Consider the following 16,877-nt stretch of genomic DNA (forward strand, 5'->3'; position numbering starts at 1 on the left):
CCCCCTTGTTTTCAATGGAAACTTTCATAAAAAGCTTAAAAACGCTTGTAAAAGCCTCCATTGAGTTCAATGGTAGGTTTTTCAAGCGTTTTTATGTGTTTTCCCGCGTTTATCCTGCGTTTTAATTTTTTAAACGTTGCAAGCAACATTTAAGATAAAGCTCATAAACGAGCCTGAAGGAAACGGTGTAGATTAGCCCATTGGAACACATGGGGACTTCAAAACTGGGCTTTAAAAGCCTCAGGTTAAGCGCTGGGGAAACAGTCCGTGTAGACTAAGCCTAAGACAGCTAAACAATGTTTCTTACTGCAAAGGGAGGTATCTGTGGCAATCAATGACCCTAATGTCTGACCACAAACCTTCTATAAAGGAACAGTTTAGTTTTCCTAATGGGGTAACCCGCCTGCCCAAGGCCGCATAACAGCCCATACAACTGTTGTTTTGGCACTGAATAAAGGCCAGTTTATTGGCATAAGATCTGAAAGAACTGATCAAGGATATTTAAATAAAACATTGCATTCATCAATAACCATTTAAAACCCATTGCATTAGTAGGAAAGAAACATAAGAAACCTTTTATCTTGACTATTGATTTCATTGCATTTTGTTACAGATTTTCACTGTCATTTAAAGGAAATGTTAACTCTACATTTCACCCATTTCTTCCCCCTGAATTACAAATACCTGAAAATACAGAATGATGGTCCATATCAAACCAAGCACAATAGTAGGTTTTCCATCTGCAATGTCTGTTGAATTGATGTTTACTAGTTTGATCTAGGAACAAAAAGAGAACAAAAGTGAATCAATGCAAAACTGTATTTTCTGTATTTTTTCTCAATTCTTTTATTGAATTGCCTCAAATTATTTTAGAAGGTGTTTTGTACATCTAATTATGGCATGTTTATTGGTTATGCAGGGATAGTAGGGCACACTGAAGATCAGTCCACAATATACTGCATGTAACATATTACACCTATCACCTGTAGGTGGTGCTGTTTGCTGCTATACAGACATGCCAAACAGAAAATTAGGAAAAAAACAGAAATAAAATAAAAAACTAAAAGCAAAGTACATGCTAAAGGCATATACAGCTGCCCTGAGAGCTCAACAGAAGTAAAGGAAGCATTAGCTGAATAAAGGAAATCCTTGACTCTAAACTACTCAGTAATATAAAACATAGCATGCTTAGTTGTATATCCCATTTGAAAATCAGTTACTACTAAGAAACTACTAACCGGGGATCCTCTGTATATAGACTTGCATGTAAAAGTAAAATGCATTGTGTTAAAAAGCCTGACACATTTTTTCCTTTACACCATACCAACACCATGATTGGCATACACAGTCACACATTTCACATATGCCATTTTATAATGCATTTGAACCAATAATATGTTTTCACCAGAATAAATCTTCATGCTTTCAACCATATGTCAATATTCCACCTGTTTAAATTTCTGTTTCTGAAATGAAATCTCAATCTTGAAAAGTACTTAAAAGGATACATCTTTGAGCATATTGTATATTTGACAAAGAATATCATACATATTATAAATGCACCGTACAGACCAAAAGTGATGGGAGTTTTTGTGATAAAGGAACACAGGATAAACACAGTGGGACCTTTGTAGGAAAAAAGTTATAAACAAAATGTCTTCTTTTGATATTCTGATTAGAATCCTAGATTCATGCTTATGCAAATAATTGTACGGTGTACGATGCATTTGTAATATGTAGAAATACCAGTGGGAAGCTGATTAATAATGTGGTCATCAACATCATCAGATGTTCATATATATATATATATATATATATATACATACACACACACACACATACATGAAAAGAGGATGTAAAATAACTAAAAGAATGGGAAGGTATAAGCATTGCTCTGCCCATTCTAAACAAAGTCAAGTGGGATATTACAGTATGCAGAAATGAACATCAATCATAAAATCAGTGAAGAACATCTGTTTTATAAACTTACCCGCCTGCCTTCCAAAAACTTTAGTGCTGCCCCAATGTTGGCTACCCAGTGAATGCGCTTCATTTGTCTTCCTTGTTCACAAGGCTACAATAAAAACATTTAAGTTATATACAATAACTATACAATATAAAATATATATACAATAAATACATTTAAGTTATTCAGTTCCAAAATATAAAACTGTAACATTATGAGTAAAAATAATTAAAAAAAAGATAAAGATGTGTAGTTATTCTATCTGTATATAGTTATTTTTTATTATAACTCTATTTGTTACATATATATAAATGTATGTATATATATATATATATATATATATATATATATCCTCATTCTGGACACCTAACCTGAAAAAATAATTCAAGCCAAATACTAAAAGCTGCCAAGGGATAGCTGTTGGCTTTGTAGCCATAACAATCATTGCTGCTATAAATCTACAAATCAACAAACATGTTTGCATTGAGTAAATTTGCATGTTTGTGTTTGTGGAAGATGGAGAGTTAAGCCCTGCAGGCACTGACCTGTCGCTAAGGAAATATTGGTCATTGGTTAGGATAATCCACGACAGCTGATTAATTGCCCCATGAACAGGGCTGGCGAGACGTGTAGTGGAGCCTACAAACATGCAAACATTCCTGGATCCAGATTTGGTGATATCTAGGTACCTGTGTTTACCTGTTAGCACCGGTTTTGAATGTATAGGGGACAACTGTGATAAAGGAATATTTTATTTCTAATATGAAGGTGATTCTGTGCCAAAAGCTGCAATCATTTCCGTAATGCACATTCCTTAAATAAAGTACTTATACATTTGTATAAATGGAAAAAGGTTTGGAGGTATAGAGTAAATGTTTTGTGTAGCTATCCTTGACATTCCTTTAGCTGTGCATTTTCCATATTCATCATTGCATGCCAAACTAAGCTAGCCTAGGGAACATACATATCTAAAATGTTTCTAAGGGGTGCAAAAACAAAACTGTCTGCAAGTACCTTTCTTAACTAACAGTAAGCATTTTTAACTACAGAATTGACGAAAACATACTCTCAAAATGTTGCATTCCAAACTTGCCTAATTCACCAGACTTCACAAAAGTAGTTAAGGCTTATTAAGCATTTAATTATTTTTTAAAAAACTGTAAATATAAAAACCTGATTTTAAAACCTTCGTTTTAGGAAATTCAAATCAGAGGAATGATGAAATTGTGATATACATCCAAATTTAAATAACAGAAAAGTTAGGGTCTAAAAAATAGTTTTTGACATTTTCATTGTTACCTACCAATTTTTGGCCAGACAATACTTCCAGTAGTGCAAGTAACTTTGTTCCATCTTTTATGTCTTCAAAAAGATCATTTATTATTAACGGAGGATTCCTCTAAAATGAAGAAAAACAACAGCAAGGTCCGGGTTATACATTGCAATTACATATTTGTGAACAATTATGTGAAATATGATTTTGTAACCTTATATAAACATGCTGCTTTTATACCATATAATACTAGTAATACTAGAATAACTGCACTAACTGCTGGTTTAAAAGTGTTTACTTTGAACAGTTGTGCTGCTGTGCACATAATAAAAACATTTATACTATTTGTATTTAAAATATCTTATCAAAATTGCCCACTTTACCCGCTTTCTTTAGGGTGTCTAAGGCATAGTGTAAATGTATATGCATTTTCCTACTGGCCCCGGTACAATGCAAGCAATTGTGTAACGTTCAAAATTGAGATTTAACAGGTACATGGTAGGGTCACCTCTTTTTCTCTATCTCTGTCTACGAGGGGGTGCTGAGAAGTTCCTGGCTTTGCCCGCTTACAGATGAAATAAAAAAATGAGTGTGGGGGCATATGAGCCTAATATCTTAGTATGTAACTGTGCAAATATCAGGTCTTTGCGATTCTTAAAACTGTTTCTTTTAGTGAGAAGCTGTGATGGCAGAGGCACAAGCAAGTTTCACGTCGTTGGAGTTACGGGCCGTCATGAAGTTTTTGTTTCTACAGGGAAAGTCAGCAACACTGGGGGAGAAGTGACCTTCCTACAGCACTGTAAAAACCTGGATATCTCGTTTCAAGACTGGGCATTTCACCATTGAAGATAAGCCCCGCAGTGGGTGCCCCCAACCTCAACTGACCCGGCAACCTGCCATGCTGTCCATGGGGTGATTATTGAAGACCGGCGAATATCCGCAAAAAAGATAGCCCAGATACTTGACATCTCACAGGAGCGTGTTGGGTTTATCACCACTATCCTACACATGCGCAAGCTTTCAGCAAAGTGGGTACCGAAATGTTTGAACAGTGATCAGAAGAAGGAACGAGTTGAAGCATCCAAAGCCGTTTTGGCCCATTTTGAATCTGCACAAGACTTTTTGGCTAGGTTAGTGACTGAAGATGAAACCTGGCTCCACATCTATGATCCTGAAAACAAGGAACAGTGAAAGGAATGGCGCCACAGCAGGTCCCCGCAGCTGAAGAAATCGGCCAAAAAAGTCATGGTGTCTGTTTTCTGGGACAAAGAGGGTATTCTGTTGGTGGACTACCTACCTCATGGCTCTAGTATCACCGGACAGTATTATGCTAACCTCCTGGACCAGCTGAAGGAGGCAATTAGGATGAAACACCGTGGAAAGTTGACCAAAGTGACCCTTTTTTTGCAGGACAGTGCTCCTGCGCACACGTCCAACGTTGTGGCTGCCAAATTGAACACCCGGGTTTCCAATTGGTCCACAATCCCTCCTACTCACCTGACCTGGGCCCTTTGGACTGATATCTGTTCCCGAATTTGAAAAAACACCTGAAGGAGGTCATTTCTGACGACAAAGATGCTGCTGAGAGCTGGTTTGCGGCCCAACCAAAGGACTTTTATTTGAACGGTCTAGAAAAGCTGCAACTATGCTGTACCAAGTGCATCAGTCTTAGGTCTCAGTCTCAGAATATGTTAAATAAATGTGTTATTTCATAACTCTGGCTCTCTTCTTTCTGGGCAAAGCCAGGAACTTCTCAGCACCCCTCAAATATATATATATATATATATATATATATATATATATATACACACACACTGTGACAGTGTGTCCCAAAAAGGTCAGGGAAAGTGCATTAAAGGCTCCAGGGAAATTAAAGTGTTATTTGATGTATAGGTATTTTAGGAAGAAACCAGGTTCTTTAGGGCCCTGGAGCCGACCAAGGTAGTGAAAGTGTGGGTTCCTTGGCCCAACCCAATCCTGATTTGGGTTATAGGCAGGTGCAAGGTAGGCAAGGATGTGATCAGCCAGTGTGTTCCAGGCTGAGAGAGAGCCAGAGGGTTCCAGGCTGAGAGAGAGCCAGAGGGTTCCAGGCTGAAAGAGAACGAGAGTGGATTCCAGGCTGAAAGAGAGCCAGAGTGTTGCAGGCTAGGAGAGAGCCAGAGGGTTCCAGGCTGAGAGAGAGCCAGAGGGTTCCAGGCTGAAGAGAGAGCCAGAGTGTTCCAGCTTAAGAGAAAGTGTGTTCCAGGCTGGGAAAGGTGCCAGAGGCCCAGCCGGGCTACTGTTTATTGTTTTGTGGTGAAGTGCTGGAGAGTGTGCTTATGTAACACTTGCCTAAACATAAAAGAGCTTGCTGTTGTTTTGGACTTTTGGAGTCTGCTGCCTCTAATCTGCCCTGTAAGCATTCTGTTACCATGAGCAACCCCCAGTGATCGATCCCAGATTATATATATTAATAGCTTGACTTTTTCTGACATTATTCTTTAACCATTTGCATACTCCAACACCCAACATATAATACAAATCCAACAGAGAGGGACCCCTTTTATAATGGTATAATGGACACCCTAATCTAAATACAACATAGAAGAAAGGTGAATTGACAGGGGTGGGCTGGATAAGTGAATGTGCTCAGGCAGCAAAATAGATAATGTGGCCAAGGATCGTAAAGGCTCAGGGCATAAAGAAGGTTCCATTTTTTCAGGCACATCTGTGGAAACAGAAAGTCCTACCCACTTAGCCCAAAATGTGAATCTTTACTGTTCTGTAGTTGGTTAACTTTATATTTATTTGGTATTTTAGATTTGTTTTATGTCAGTTCTCTTTGTTAGGAGATGTCTTTGCAAAGATGGTGGGTCATTAACAGTGCCAAAAAAAAATTGGTGAATATCTCATTCTTTGGTGGAATAATGGAAAATGAAAACAGTTGGTGTTTGGTGATCATGAAGTTAATGGGAGGCTAAGTACCCTGCGATTGGGGTTGAGTGACTCTAAGTATAATGGCATATGGTTAATGGGAGTACCCACTATCTGTGTGATCTGTCATGGTACTTTTACTGGTAAACACCATCACCATATTCAGAACTATGACTGTTATATAAACAAATAATGGTGTCACGTGCATTATTTTTATGTATTTTTACTGCCCACCTTCTTTTTGACTCAGCCCTGCCTAAGTCTTTGTTACAACAGAAGTGCTGTCCTGTGACTTGAAGATGATAGATCTCTTCTAAAGAAAGACATAAGAAACTGTCAGGTAACAACAAAAAACCCTTAACTGAACCAGGAAAATCGTAGCTTGGCCTCTAAATAACCTTAACCTCTTAATGCCACTGTAACCTCTGCAGATCTGTCAGTCAGGTCAGGAAAGGATATCCAGCATCCAGATCAGACATTACCTGGCACTATCACAAACCCAATTATCAACAGACATAAAACTTTTATGTTAGATTTGAACATATGTCTCTATAAATCACATCTATAAAGGAAACATCACAGTAGTGTCTCTAATTAGTGTATTATCAACTGTATAACTTGTACTACAATGTAGCAGTCTTACCTACGCAATGAATATATATTTTAAGTTGTTCACCTGCTTTATAACACATGTACAATGTTTTGTCACAATGATGCAATAATGCTAAATAGCTCCATAATGAATGAGTGCAATCTGCACCTTACCCACTAGGTACACCCTAGGTTCTTGGCTAGGTGCCCAATGACTATAAAAAGCCCTGCTCAGAAGTTATTTCCGCTGGAGTGTGTCTATTTGTATGTCAGGGTAATTTTGTTAATTCCTAAGGAATAATTACATGTCTAATGCCAAGACCTATTAGTTTTGAACCCCTTTCATATGTTATTGCTGTTTTCCCCACCAATAATCTTTACCCTCTATATTTGTGTTAGTGATAATTGTCACTGAAAATTGGGAGAAATACAAAATTTTGAATTGCCACCTGAACAGGAATAAAAGGAAAAGCTTGCAATAGGGGAAACTTTTTAAGTGCGTTTGTTCAAAGATCATCTTTTTCTGAATTAATATCATAAAAGATCATAAATCATTGTCTCCAAAGACACTGCAACATGTGAAACAACAATACAGGTAGTCCCCTGGTTACATAAGAGATAGGGACTGTAGGTTTGTTCCTAGGTTGAATTTGTATGTAAGTCGGAACAGGTACATTATTTTAATAAATGCAATTAGGACAGATGTTTGTCTCAACATATTATTAGGCAGCGTGGTGTCAGTTACTGTATAAAATCCTCACTGTGATTTAATCACAAACAAAGCAAAAAAAAAATACTTTATGGAGCCTAAACATTCATTAACTTCTGGAGAAGGCTGTGCTTTGATATGCAAAAGGAAACAACTGCAGAGTTTGTCTTGATTATTAAAGAGTTACAAGAGGCTACAGAAAGAGCTCACCCACCTAAGATCACTCACAACATCAGCTGCTTTAGCAAAAGATTTCTTCTGCAAGTCATGCAAACCGCCCCCCTCCCCCCTTCAAGCCTCCGCAGGGAAGCTCTGTTCATATCTAGGAGGTGTCCGTATGTCGGATTAACCCGGGGACTATCTGTACCATAAGACTATAATATGCTGTAAAAATTTAAATATAAATAATAATTTTCAAATTCAAGAATAGGAAGAGGAAGCAGTGCACTTTAGTATAAAGTTGCTATGACATTTTACTATACTGTCTCTGCTGCTGAAATGTTCCACTGATATAATTGACTCTAGGATGGATTTTATATTTTGCTGAGGTGTGATAACTGGAGTTTAAGAGCATCATTTTTCACTTGGCAAGCTTGTTTAGCTAAAGGTGTCATAATAGTTTCCAACGGATGGTGCCAATATCAAGATAACATACAAGGATTTGAAAAAAAAGCTCATCCGTTTTAACATTTGCTTTGACAATGAGATTCAGCACTTCCTCTCCACTTCCAGCAGAGATGACTACATGGAAATACTGTGGTAAACATGGATGAAGTATTACATTTGTATTTCCCCAATAGAGAAACATTGATGTGCTCTTTGAATAAAACATGTAGAATGTTAGCTACCTACAAACACTATATACAATCCTTGTATAGAAGTTTAAAGTGACACTCCTTCCATACATGTTTTCTTTGGACACAATGAGGAAACAGTAGGGCCTGTCAGTTTTTTTTTGCCATCTGTACCAAAAATATTTGCACTTACTTCTCTCTAAAAGCAACACATGCAGCACATAATAGAATGAAAAAAATTAGAAGCATACCAGCTTAGGTAATCTTAAAAGAAATCTGTATTAAGGGAGTATGCAAGATTTTATTATTGTGCTTTTATTATTATTGAGTTTTGGTTGTCATGCTGATGCTGCGGCTTCAGAACTTAATAAACTACTGATTTAGAATGAGGCTACAGATCCGGAGTTCAAAGTTCACAGACTTTTTTGATCTGCATGCCTGTCCCGCATCATTGTATCCAGTTATGAAAGCCAAAAAAAGACTGGGTCAATGGCATTTTCAGAAGGAGTTTAACTATGCCAGCCCCTATAGTTTTAGATACAGTTTCTGCCCAGGTCTGAAAGCCCACATATAAAAATGTGGAGTACACTTTAAATATGAGTGCTATATTTTATACTTGATATAGTTTATGTTTTTTTGTAATATATGTATTATATATGTTTATTTATGTATTATTTTTTCCACTTCTCTTCCCTAGAATATATGGTACACCTACAAATAAGGCTCCACCTTTGGTCCCTCTACAAGGTACAAGGTTTAAACAACCTTTAAAACCCTGGTAAACCCCAGGGCTTGAATGTAAAGACAACACTGAATGTTTACATTCGCTCTTATTATGGTGCCTGCAAAGTTTTTAGTAAGGCTGCGTACACACGTGCAATAATTGTCAATGAAAAGGATCTTTCACAATCTTAACCAATGACAAAAGGCTGAACAATGCATGAACGAATGCTGTACATACAGCGCTGTCCTGCTCTATGGAGAGGGGGAGAACGACAGAGTGGCACCCAACTGCCCCCTCCCCCCTCCTCTTTCATTACGATCATTCGTCGTTCATCGTTGGATCTGCCACACCTCACTATATGTTCGATGCACTCCAATGTACAGAAGGCACCATATTCATAACATTTCTAAAGCTGGAAGTAGTGACAAAAATATATATACATTTTTGTATTTTTCTTTTAAAGATAAATTGATGCAGCTTCCCAACTATGTTTAGTGTCATATTTAAATTAATTTTCCAATTGCTTTTTAACTTTGTAGATGGCAATTTTCTTATAAGTAACATTTATAAACAGATAAATTAAGATCATTTGACAATTAAAGCATGGTCAATATTTCAGGGCATTATTCAGTAACAAAATTCACGTTTAATTAGTAACATACTTAACTAAATTAGGCGAGACGTGAAAAACTGTCGCTGATAATTTAATTCTCCCCTCAAGACCTTATTAACATTTCAACCAAGGGGATAGGCAGCATGAACTATTCCAAATAAATTATCAAGTATTAACGGAGGAATAAAAATTGTGTAGAATGTACTCAGCTTGTAATAATATTAACTTAGATAATCAGCCATACTGCATATTTAGAGCCATTACATGATTAGGTATGTATTTGCTTTTTTAAAAGTCCATTGCCTAATATATACCTAATGTAATCTAGACTGTATGGCAGAAATCATATATACACTCTGTTACGAATTTATAGCACCTTGCATGATAATACGTCTTCCACAGACCTAGGTAAACTGTATTGTGGAAATACTTATTGATTAGTGTTCTGGAAACATAGCTATGATGTATTTAAATATTAGTCCCAGACGAATGCAACAAAATCTGAAAAGTAAAAAGGGTTCAAACATCCATACTACACCCCTTAGTACTAAATTATCTCTAATTAATTCTGCTGGTGTTCTTACTGTTCACAGGCATTTACTTATTTCCTGCCTATTGTCTGTCATATACTTTTCCTAAAAAGGGCTAATGAATGGGAGCATTTGATTTAATATCTAATCCTGCAGTCTAACAATATTTACATAAATCAGTTTAATATTTGCCTGGAGTTATAACATTTCAAAAAGAATGGGGATGGGATTCACCTTAGCCAAATGTGAATTGATCCATTTTGTAAAGGTTCTCTTTTGCACTGCTTCTTGTTCATCTGTGGAAGAAAACAATGGTAAATTAGTACAGCAGCTAACACAATAAGATTTGTATAAGGCACATTTTAAAACATTGCTCCGTATAATACTATATCATTCCTTTATTGACATTAAGAGTGATTTACTAAAGTAATGATGGCTGTTCAATACAAATATTACATATATAACAATACATGGTGAATTACTAAATATTAAAAGTGGAAAATAGTGCGATGTATAGAAAAGGACAGAATTATTTACTGATTAACCTTTTTTCTTGGTACTACTATCTATAGGGAATTTTTGGACTAACTGGGCTGTAGTAAAAGCTGTAACAGGCTGTCACTGCTTGAATTTTTCGGGTGTTTGCAAGTGGCTGCAAAAGTAGAGCTATTCTCTGGACGCTGCATGTAATGCTGATAAAGGCTCAACAAGGACACAAGTACAGAACTGACAATTTACAGTTATCAATTGACAAGTTGACTTTTAATAAAACATTTTAATAAAAAAATGTATATATGATCTCATTAACTATTGGTAACTTTTTTCAAAACTGGAAAAACATAGCAAAACATCTATAATGAAAATATGTTTGGGTACTACAAATGAATCTCTCATCAGAGAAAACTGTGCCATTAATCATAAAGGTTGTGATATGCCTTTCCTTCCCTCAACAGGAAAGAGATGCAGACATCATTGTTGGTAAAATAATCCTGGCTATACAGCTCTCCCATAACTTCACTTTCACATAGACCTTGTCTACAGCACTGGAGTGTTTTCCCTATGAAATATTAATGAGCCTTCCATGAAGAGAAATTAGTTGGTAAATAATTAATTTGTTTGCCATGATTTCTTTTATTAGAAATAGACGTAAGGAAATACAATGTTTTAGCCATCCCTAAGCATAAAGCCAAGCATACAGTACCTCATGTTAAAAGCAGGTCCAATTGAAGTGACCCATGCATGTTTAGTTCTTTACTGGCAATATATATTATATCAATTTCCAATGAAGCACACAAAATGATAATCACAAAACCCATAATGTATGTGTTGACAGGTAGGAGATTACACATCAAGGACCAGTTTGTTATTGTTATCTGAAGCCTCCCCACAGTAACACCGCGTACACACTTCCAATTATAGTCATTGGAAAGGATCTTTCACGATCCTTTCCAACGACTAAGGACTGCACAATGCATGAATGAGTACTGTACATACAGCATCGTTCTGCTCTATGGAGAAGGGAGGGGGAAAACGATAGAGCGGCACCCTGCTGCGCCCTCCCTCCCTTCCCTCGCATTACAATCATTCATCGTTCATCGGATCCACCAGGACGGTCATTTGGATGATGACGCGCGCTGTGCAAACTTCAGATTCTCGTCCGATATCAGCTCTGCGACGATTATCAGGAGAGAACCATTGGCAGTGTGTACGTAAAAAATTGAAAAAACTGTCAAGCAACCATAGAGATGTGTGTGTGAGATAAGGTTTCTGAAAGGTGCTAATGTGACCTCTATTAAAATACAAAAAGAGGTTATTTGCCCAGATCGAGCTGTCTGTCCGCAACCATCCTAAAAAGAATATTAATATTAAAATTTTGAAATACATTTATATTTAAGTATCTAATGCAATTATCTCCAGGTAAACCTGAAAACCCTTCTTTAGGATCTACTGTAATCAATAGTATAGCTTAGCCTTAGGGTTAAGCTTAACCTTTCTTGATATGTATTTTATCATTATATAATAAACACTAAGTACCAGGGCCCATTTATTCCTGGGTATTCTGATTAGATTGTTAGACAATTAATTTTGAAAGCAATCGTTATTACAGCCCCTATAGAGCTTTCTATAGGCTCGGCTTTTTTCATTAAATCATCCATAAACAAACTGATCACTTAAAGTGGATCTATCTGTGAAGAATTTGGTGTTCACCAAATTGTCACACAACTTGTTCTGCAGCTTTGCATTCAGGCAATTAGCATTCTATAGTATTAGTTGAACAATGGGACCTTAGAGATATGTACAATTTAAGTTAATGTCACTTTTAAAGTGCTTCTACTGGTTGTTCAAAACATATACCCAGTTGTGCCGTTTGGACATGGGCATAAGTTCATTTATATATGACCATACATACCAATTTATGGAACACGTAGATGCAAACTCAATTATTCATTTTACATTAGATTTAATATAGTAATGTCATTTCAAAAGGAAAACCTAATTTCCCTAAACCTATTTAGCTGATTGCACAGAAATGTGCATTGTGTGCTCCTTGTTTTACTATGAACATTGAGCAAAAATTATATTGCTTTTGCGCCTCCTGTTCCAAAAAAGTGAACTAAGACATGTCTGTGATAATGATAAAAAATGTATTATGACAAGCTGCAAAGCAATGAAATAAGCATGCAACTTATAAAGCAGCTGGTAAAAAAAAGTATTTATCAGTGGAATCTTCATTCTAAGCACCAGTATGTGGAATGTTGTATAGCAACCCCCACCCACTATTTTAATAGGTATTAATACCATTGGCAAACAATTCCGTTTAATTATGGTAATAAATACTGGCATGGTGACACCACTTACCTGCACTTAACTTGTTGCATTGTTTGCTTCTGCTGACTGTTAATATAATTGTTCCCAGCTTTATATGTGACCTACAGAAAAGCTGTAGTTCATAGAAAAGAGGGAAGGTGTTTTATATTCCAAAATAAGTTCCTGTCCCAGGATGACAGCACTGCTTCTTCATAGATGCATTGATAAGCCAGGATTGTCAGACAATTGCATGATCACCAGATAAAAAAAATTGGACATGCCCGCATGGTGACATTACTGGTTCCTCCCATCCACCTGATGTCATGCCAGATGTGGCTAACTGGGGATGAGGGTTGCACAGTGCGATGTTGTGATGGTAAAAAGTCCTCATGAAGGTGCTTACTCAGCATAAATCTGAGCAGCATGGCCAGGGAAGACCGGTTCAGGAATACTGCTGGCTGTGGGGCCCAGGTCAGATGCCCTAATTACCCCTCACAAAGAATGCTTTACAAGTTAGAGACAGCTGTAAATATTCGGCATTTGTGTATTGATGTGAAAAGGGATGAATAAAAAAGCTCCCACTTGAAATCCAAAAGTGTCTACACAAATCTAGTCTTGAGCTACCCTAAATCACGCTTCATAGACTAAAAAACTCTGCGTAGGCATGTCCTCTTCTTCATAGGCACAGTAGGCATATGACAGACCTTTAGGGGCAAGGATTGGGTTATAAAAGAAAACCTTAGTCAGGTAACATTTTAAAAGCACAGCATTGTTCCAGTGAGATGCGTTTAATGGCCTGAGTATTTAAATGCTTGCATAATACGACCAATGTGTCTCAATGTTACTTCTAGTATATTATTAAATTGTTCATATGACTTTCTTAGCATTCGGACTCTAGGCTTTATAGTGCAACTTTACTTCCAACAAAAATAAGGCAGTTGATAAACCGGCACAATGTCCTGTGGCTTGTATAAACACTGCATAGTTCCAGTACAAAAGGAAGTGCCCTTCTAACCTTGTGCAGTGAGCTTTATCTCGCCCTGACTCCCAAGAAGAAACTATTGATTTTCTTGCTGGCCTCAGTGCTCGGCCTAATTAATGGAGTGGTGCTAGTCAAGTGATTCTCCTTAGCTGCAATTCATTATGGGAGAACAGAAAATGGGAACATTGGCTGCACAAAATGGTCATTGTTTTACAAACCAAATTCTTGTTAAGGACATTACATAACGGTACTTGGTAAAACAGCAACAGGCTTGTTTGAGATGTTAAGCTGAAATTGTACCTAAGAAAAGGCCAGCTATTCCTGAATCCATGGCTAAAATCTCAATATAGAGGCAGCCATTCCTTTGGGTGAAAAAAATGGTCAAAATGAGGGTTAATTCCCAATGTTAATCACACGCTGTATTGAGCTGCTTTGCCATTTATTCTTAAAACGGAAGTATAAATCAAAATATAAAAAGTGACCAAGAGGTAGAGGTTTTTGGCAAAGAAGACATGCAAAGTATCCTTTGCTAAAAAAACAAACACTTTGTCCTGGCTGCTGTGGGTTTTTGTTTTCTGCCAAAAATTGACATAGATGCTGGGGACAAATAAATTCCTGTACATGTGCATACATCACCATCATGACCAAGGATTGTGGTGAACCCAGAAGAGTCAGCAGAGAAGATAACGACTTCAAGAGAGATATTCGGGACCTGTGACAGATGTTTTGGACCTGTCATCATTGCACGGGGCTTGGTAAAATATAAGTGTGTGAAATAAATGGCAAGTATGATGTGCTTGCCGATTATGGCAAAAGCTCACCCATACCAAGTTCCGCAATAATTGCCCACAGCATGGAGCAGGTACTAACATATGACCATAGTAGGGACGTTAGATTGTGAGCTCCTCTGAGTTAGTAACATCAAATATATTTTCTAGACTATGGATGATCCCCTTCTTTTTACAAGATACATCACTCTTGAATGCTAGAAATGTTACCTAGATTTCCACCATATTGGTTCCAGAGACAGAATAAGAAAAAAATGCCATGATGGTGACATTTGTAATAGAAGAGGTAGAATTTATTTCAAGATTATTTGAAGGACTCCAGATTTCCTTATGCCTTGTCCTAGTGACACAGAGACAGGAAGTGAGAGGATATCTCAATGGAGTCACAGACTGCAACAAAATCTCTTCCAAAGCTATTTCATAATGCCAGAAATGGATTCTGAGCTATAAAACAAAAATAAATATGGTTCCATGGCTTTCTGTGTCCTCATTTCCCCCTCACTGTCATTTGTGTTGTCACTGAGAAAGAGAACGAGAGTAGATCCAACATTGTCACCAGAGTAATAGTAAAGGGAATATCTACTAATAGGAATACCTGTCCCTGCAAATACATTTAAATGGGGTATATTCCCCTCAATAATTATCATTTGAAATTATTGTAATTTTAGGAATGATCGCTGTCAGATAGACTGCTCCGTTCTGTTCTATGGAGAGGAAAGGGGGAGGGAGAGCGCAAGGCGGCCACTGCTAGGACAATTATTCTCCTTAGTGGTCAGACGTTGAAGTGGATTGCTAAACAGTTTTGTGGGATGCAAATACTAATGATGACCCTTTTATAGCTAGAGTTCTACTAAAAGCCCATCACCAACTATATGTGAACAGATCAGTGCTGCAACACACTAATAATAAAAATGAAACCTGACAGCAACTCTAAACCTTCTGCATGCTATATATACAACAGATGCTAGCTCATTTTAAATTCTTTTGGCAGACATGCATTCATTAGGTAGTGCAACATAACCAGTATGTTTTTTAGTAAAGGATGTGTCCAAACACAGAACTGCATTGGGTGATAATAGCTCTCTGCAGCTTTCAGTTGTAGATGGAAAATAATTGCATTTCCACTGCTGATTACTCACTAAGAGCACCCTAAACTAAAAGTAATGCTTGCATTCCTCCACTTCATTATAATCCTCCTTACATTTGACATATTCACTTAAAACAGACCTGAACACCTGACGCCATTGCTAATACAAAGAATTGTGCTATAGCACTTTTTTTAAAATATATACAAATGCAAACGTTCATAAACTCAACTTAAAAGTTGCACAAAAAAAACAGCATACCATTAAAAAAGGATAATTGTATATAAAACAAGCTGCATAGCCACTGTGTAATTACAAGGTAATGCATACAATATTAATTACCAGTCACTGAAACAAATATTTAGGTAACAAAAACAATAATTAGTGGTATCAGGCTGACTTACCCCGGAGATATTGAAAAAATCCAGTAACCAAATTCACTGAAGTAACCTTCCGGGTACCAACTTCTCTATATAAAGCCATACTAGTCCACACCAATGTAGTAATATCACAGCAGCTCTGCTTATCTGCTTGTTACAGAAAGCCATTAATCCCCCAAAGCATGTTGGATATCTCCAGCCTATGATTCTGTGTCACCATGTCAAAGCAGAGATCCCATCCACAGGCTTACTAGCAAGCAGCTGTTCTGCAATAGTCATCCCTGCTCCATCCCCTGCCACCATTGTGTCTTCCTGATGTGCTATTCCATCTTCCCAAAACACAGCCAATCCGTTCAGAGGAACCAGTGATGTCAGCAACCTAGTTAATCTATCCTGTGCTCAGGACAACCCAAGGAAAACAAGCTGTTACGCTGAAGCAAGCAATTTTCTGCACACATCAGATGATGCGCTTGTAGTGTATGGAAAGAAGAGCATGGCAAGGGAGGTAAGGTGTAGAAATGTGTGCTTGTGTCATCTACACAAATCAGTGCGGTGCTGTAATACCACCATATATATATATATATATATATATATATATATATTTGTATTTATTTATTACCTTTTGTTTATAATTTTTAGAATTTATTGTGCCAACATAAAGCTTACAATACTTCAAACTATAAATAAAAAAAACGATGCTTAAATGGGAGCTGGAGTTAGC

At 37.1% G+C, this 16,877-nt stretch overlaps 1 protein-coding gene across 1 annotated transcript in view; it reads right to left on the bottom strand.

The window, feature by feature from the left end:
* The window catches only part of SYNE1 (spectrin repeat containing nuclear envelope protein 1), a 198,065-nt gene extending 181,610 nt beyond the window's left edge, over positions 1 to 16,455 (bottom strand). The window contains exons 1-5 of the mRNA XM_072410249.1: positions 16,181 to 16,455; positions 10,348 to 10,409; positions 3,270 to 3,365; positions 1,991 to 2,074; positions 685 to 777 (exon numbers count right to left, since the gene is read on the bottom strand). Of these exons, the coding sequence (XP_072266350.1) occupies positions 685 to 777; positions 1,991 to 2,074; positions 3,270 to 3,365; positions 10,348 to 10,409; positions 16,181 to 16,259 (414 nt within the window). The 5' untranslated portion in view covers positions 16,260 to 16,455. The remainder of the gene's footprint in view (positions 1 to 684; positions 778 to 1,990; positions 2,075 to 3,269; positions 3,366 to 10,347; positions 10,410 to 16,180) is intronic.
* Between the last annotated feature and the right edge of the window lie 422 nt (positions 16,456 to 16,877).

The sequence above is a fragment of the Pyxicephalus adspersus genome, chromosome 4 (genome assembly GCF_032062135.1).
Source record: "Pyxicephalus adspersus chromosome 4, UCB_Pads_2.0, whole genome shotgun sequence".
Taxonomy (NCBI): Eukaryota; Metazoa; Chordata; class Amphibia; order Anura; family Pyxicephalidae; genus Pyxicephalus; species Pyxicephalus adspersus.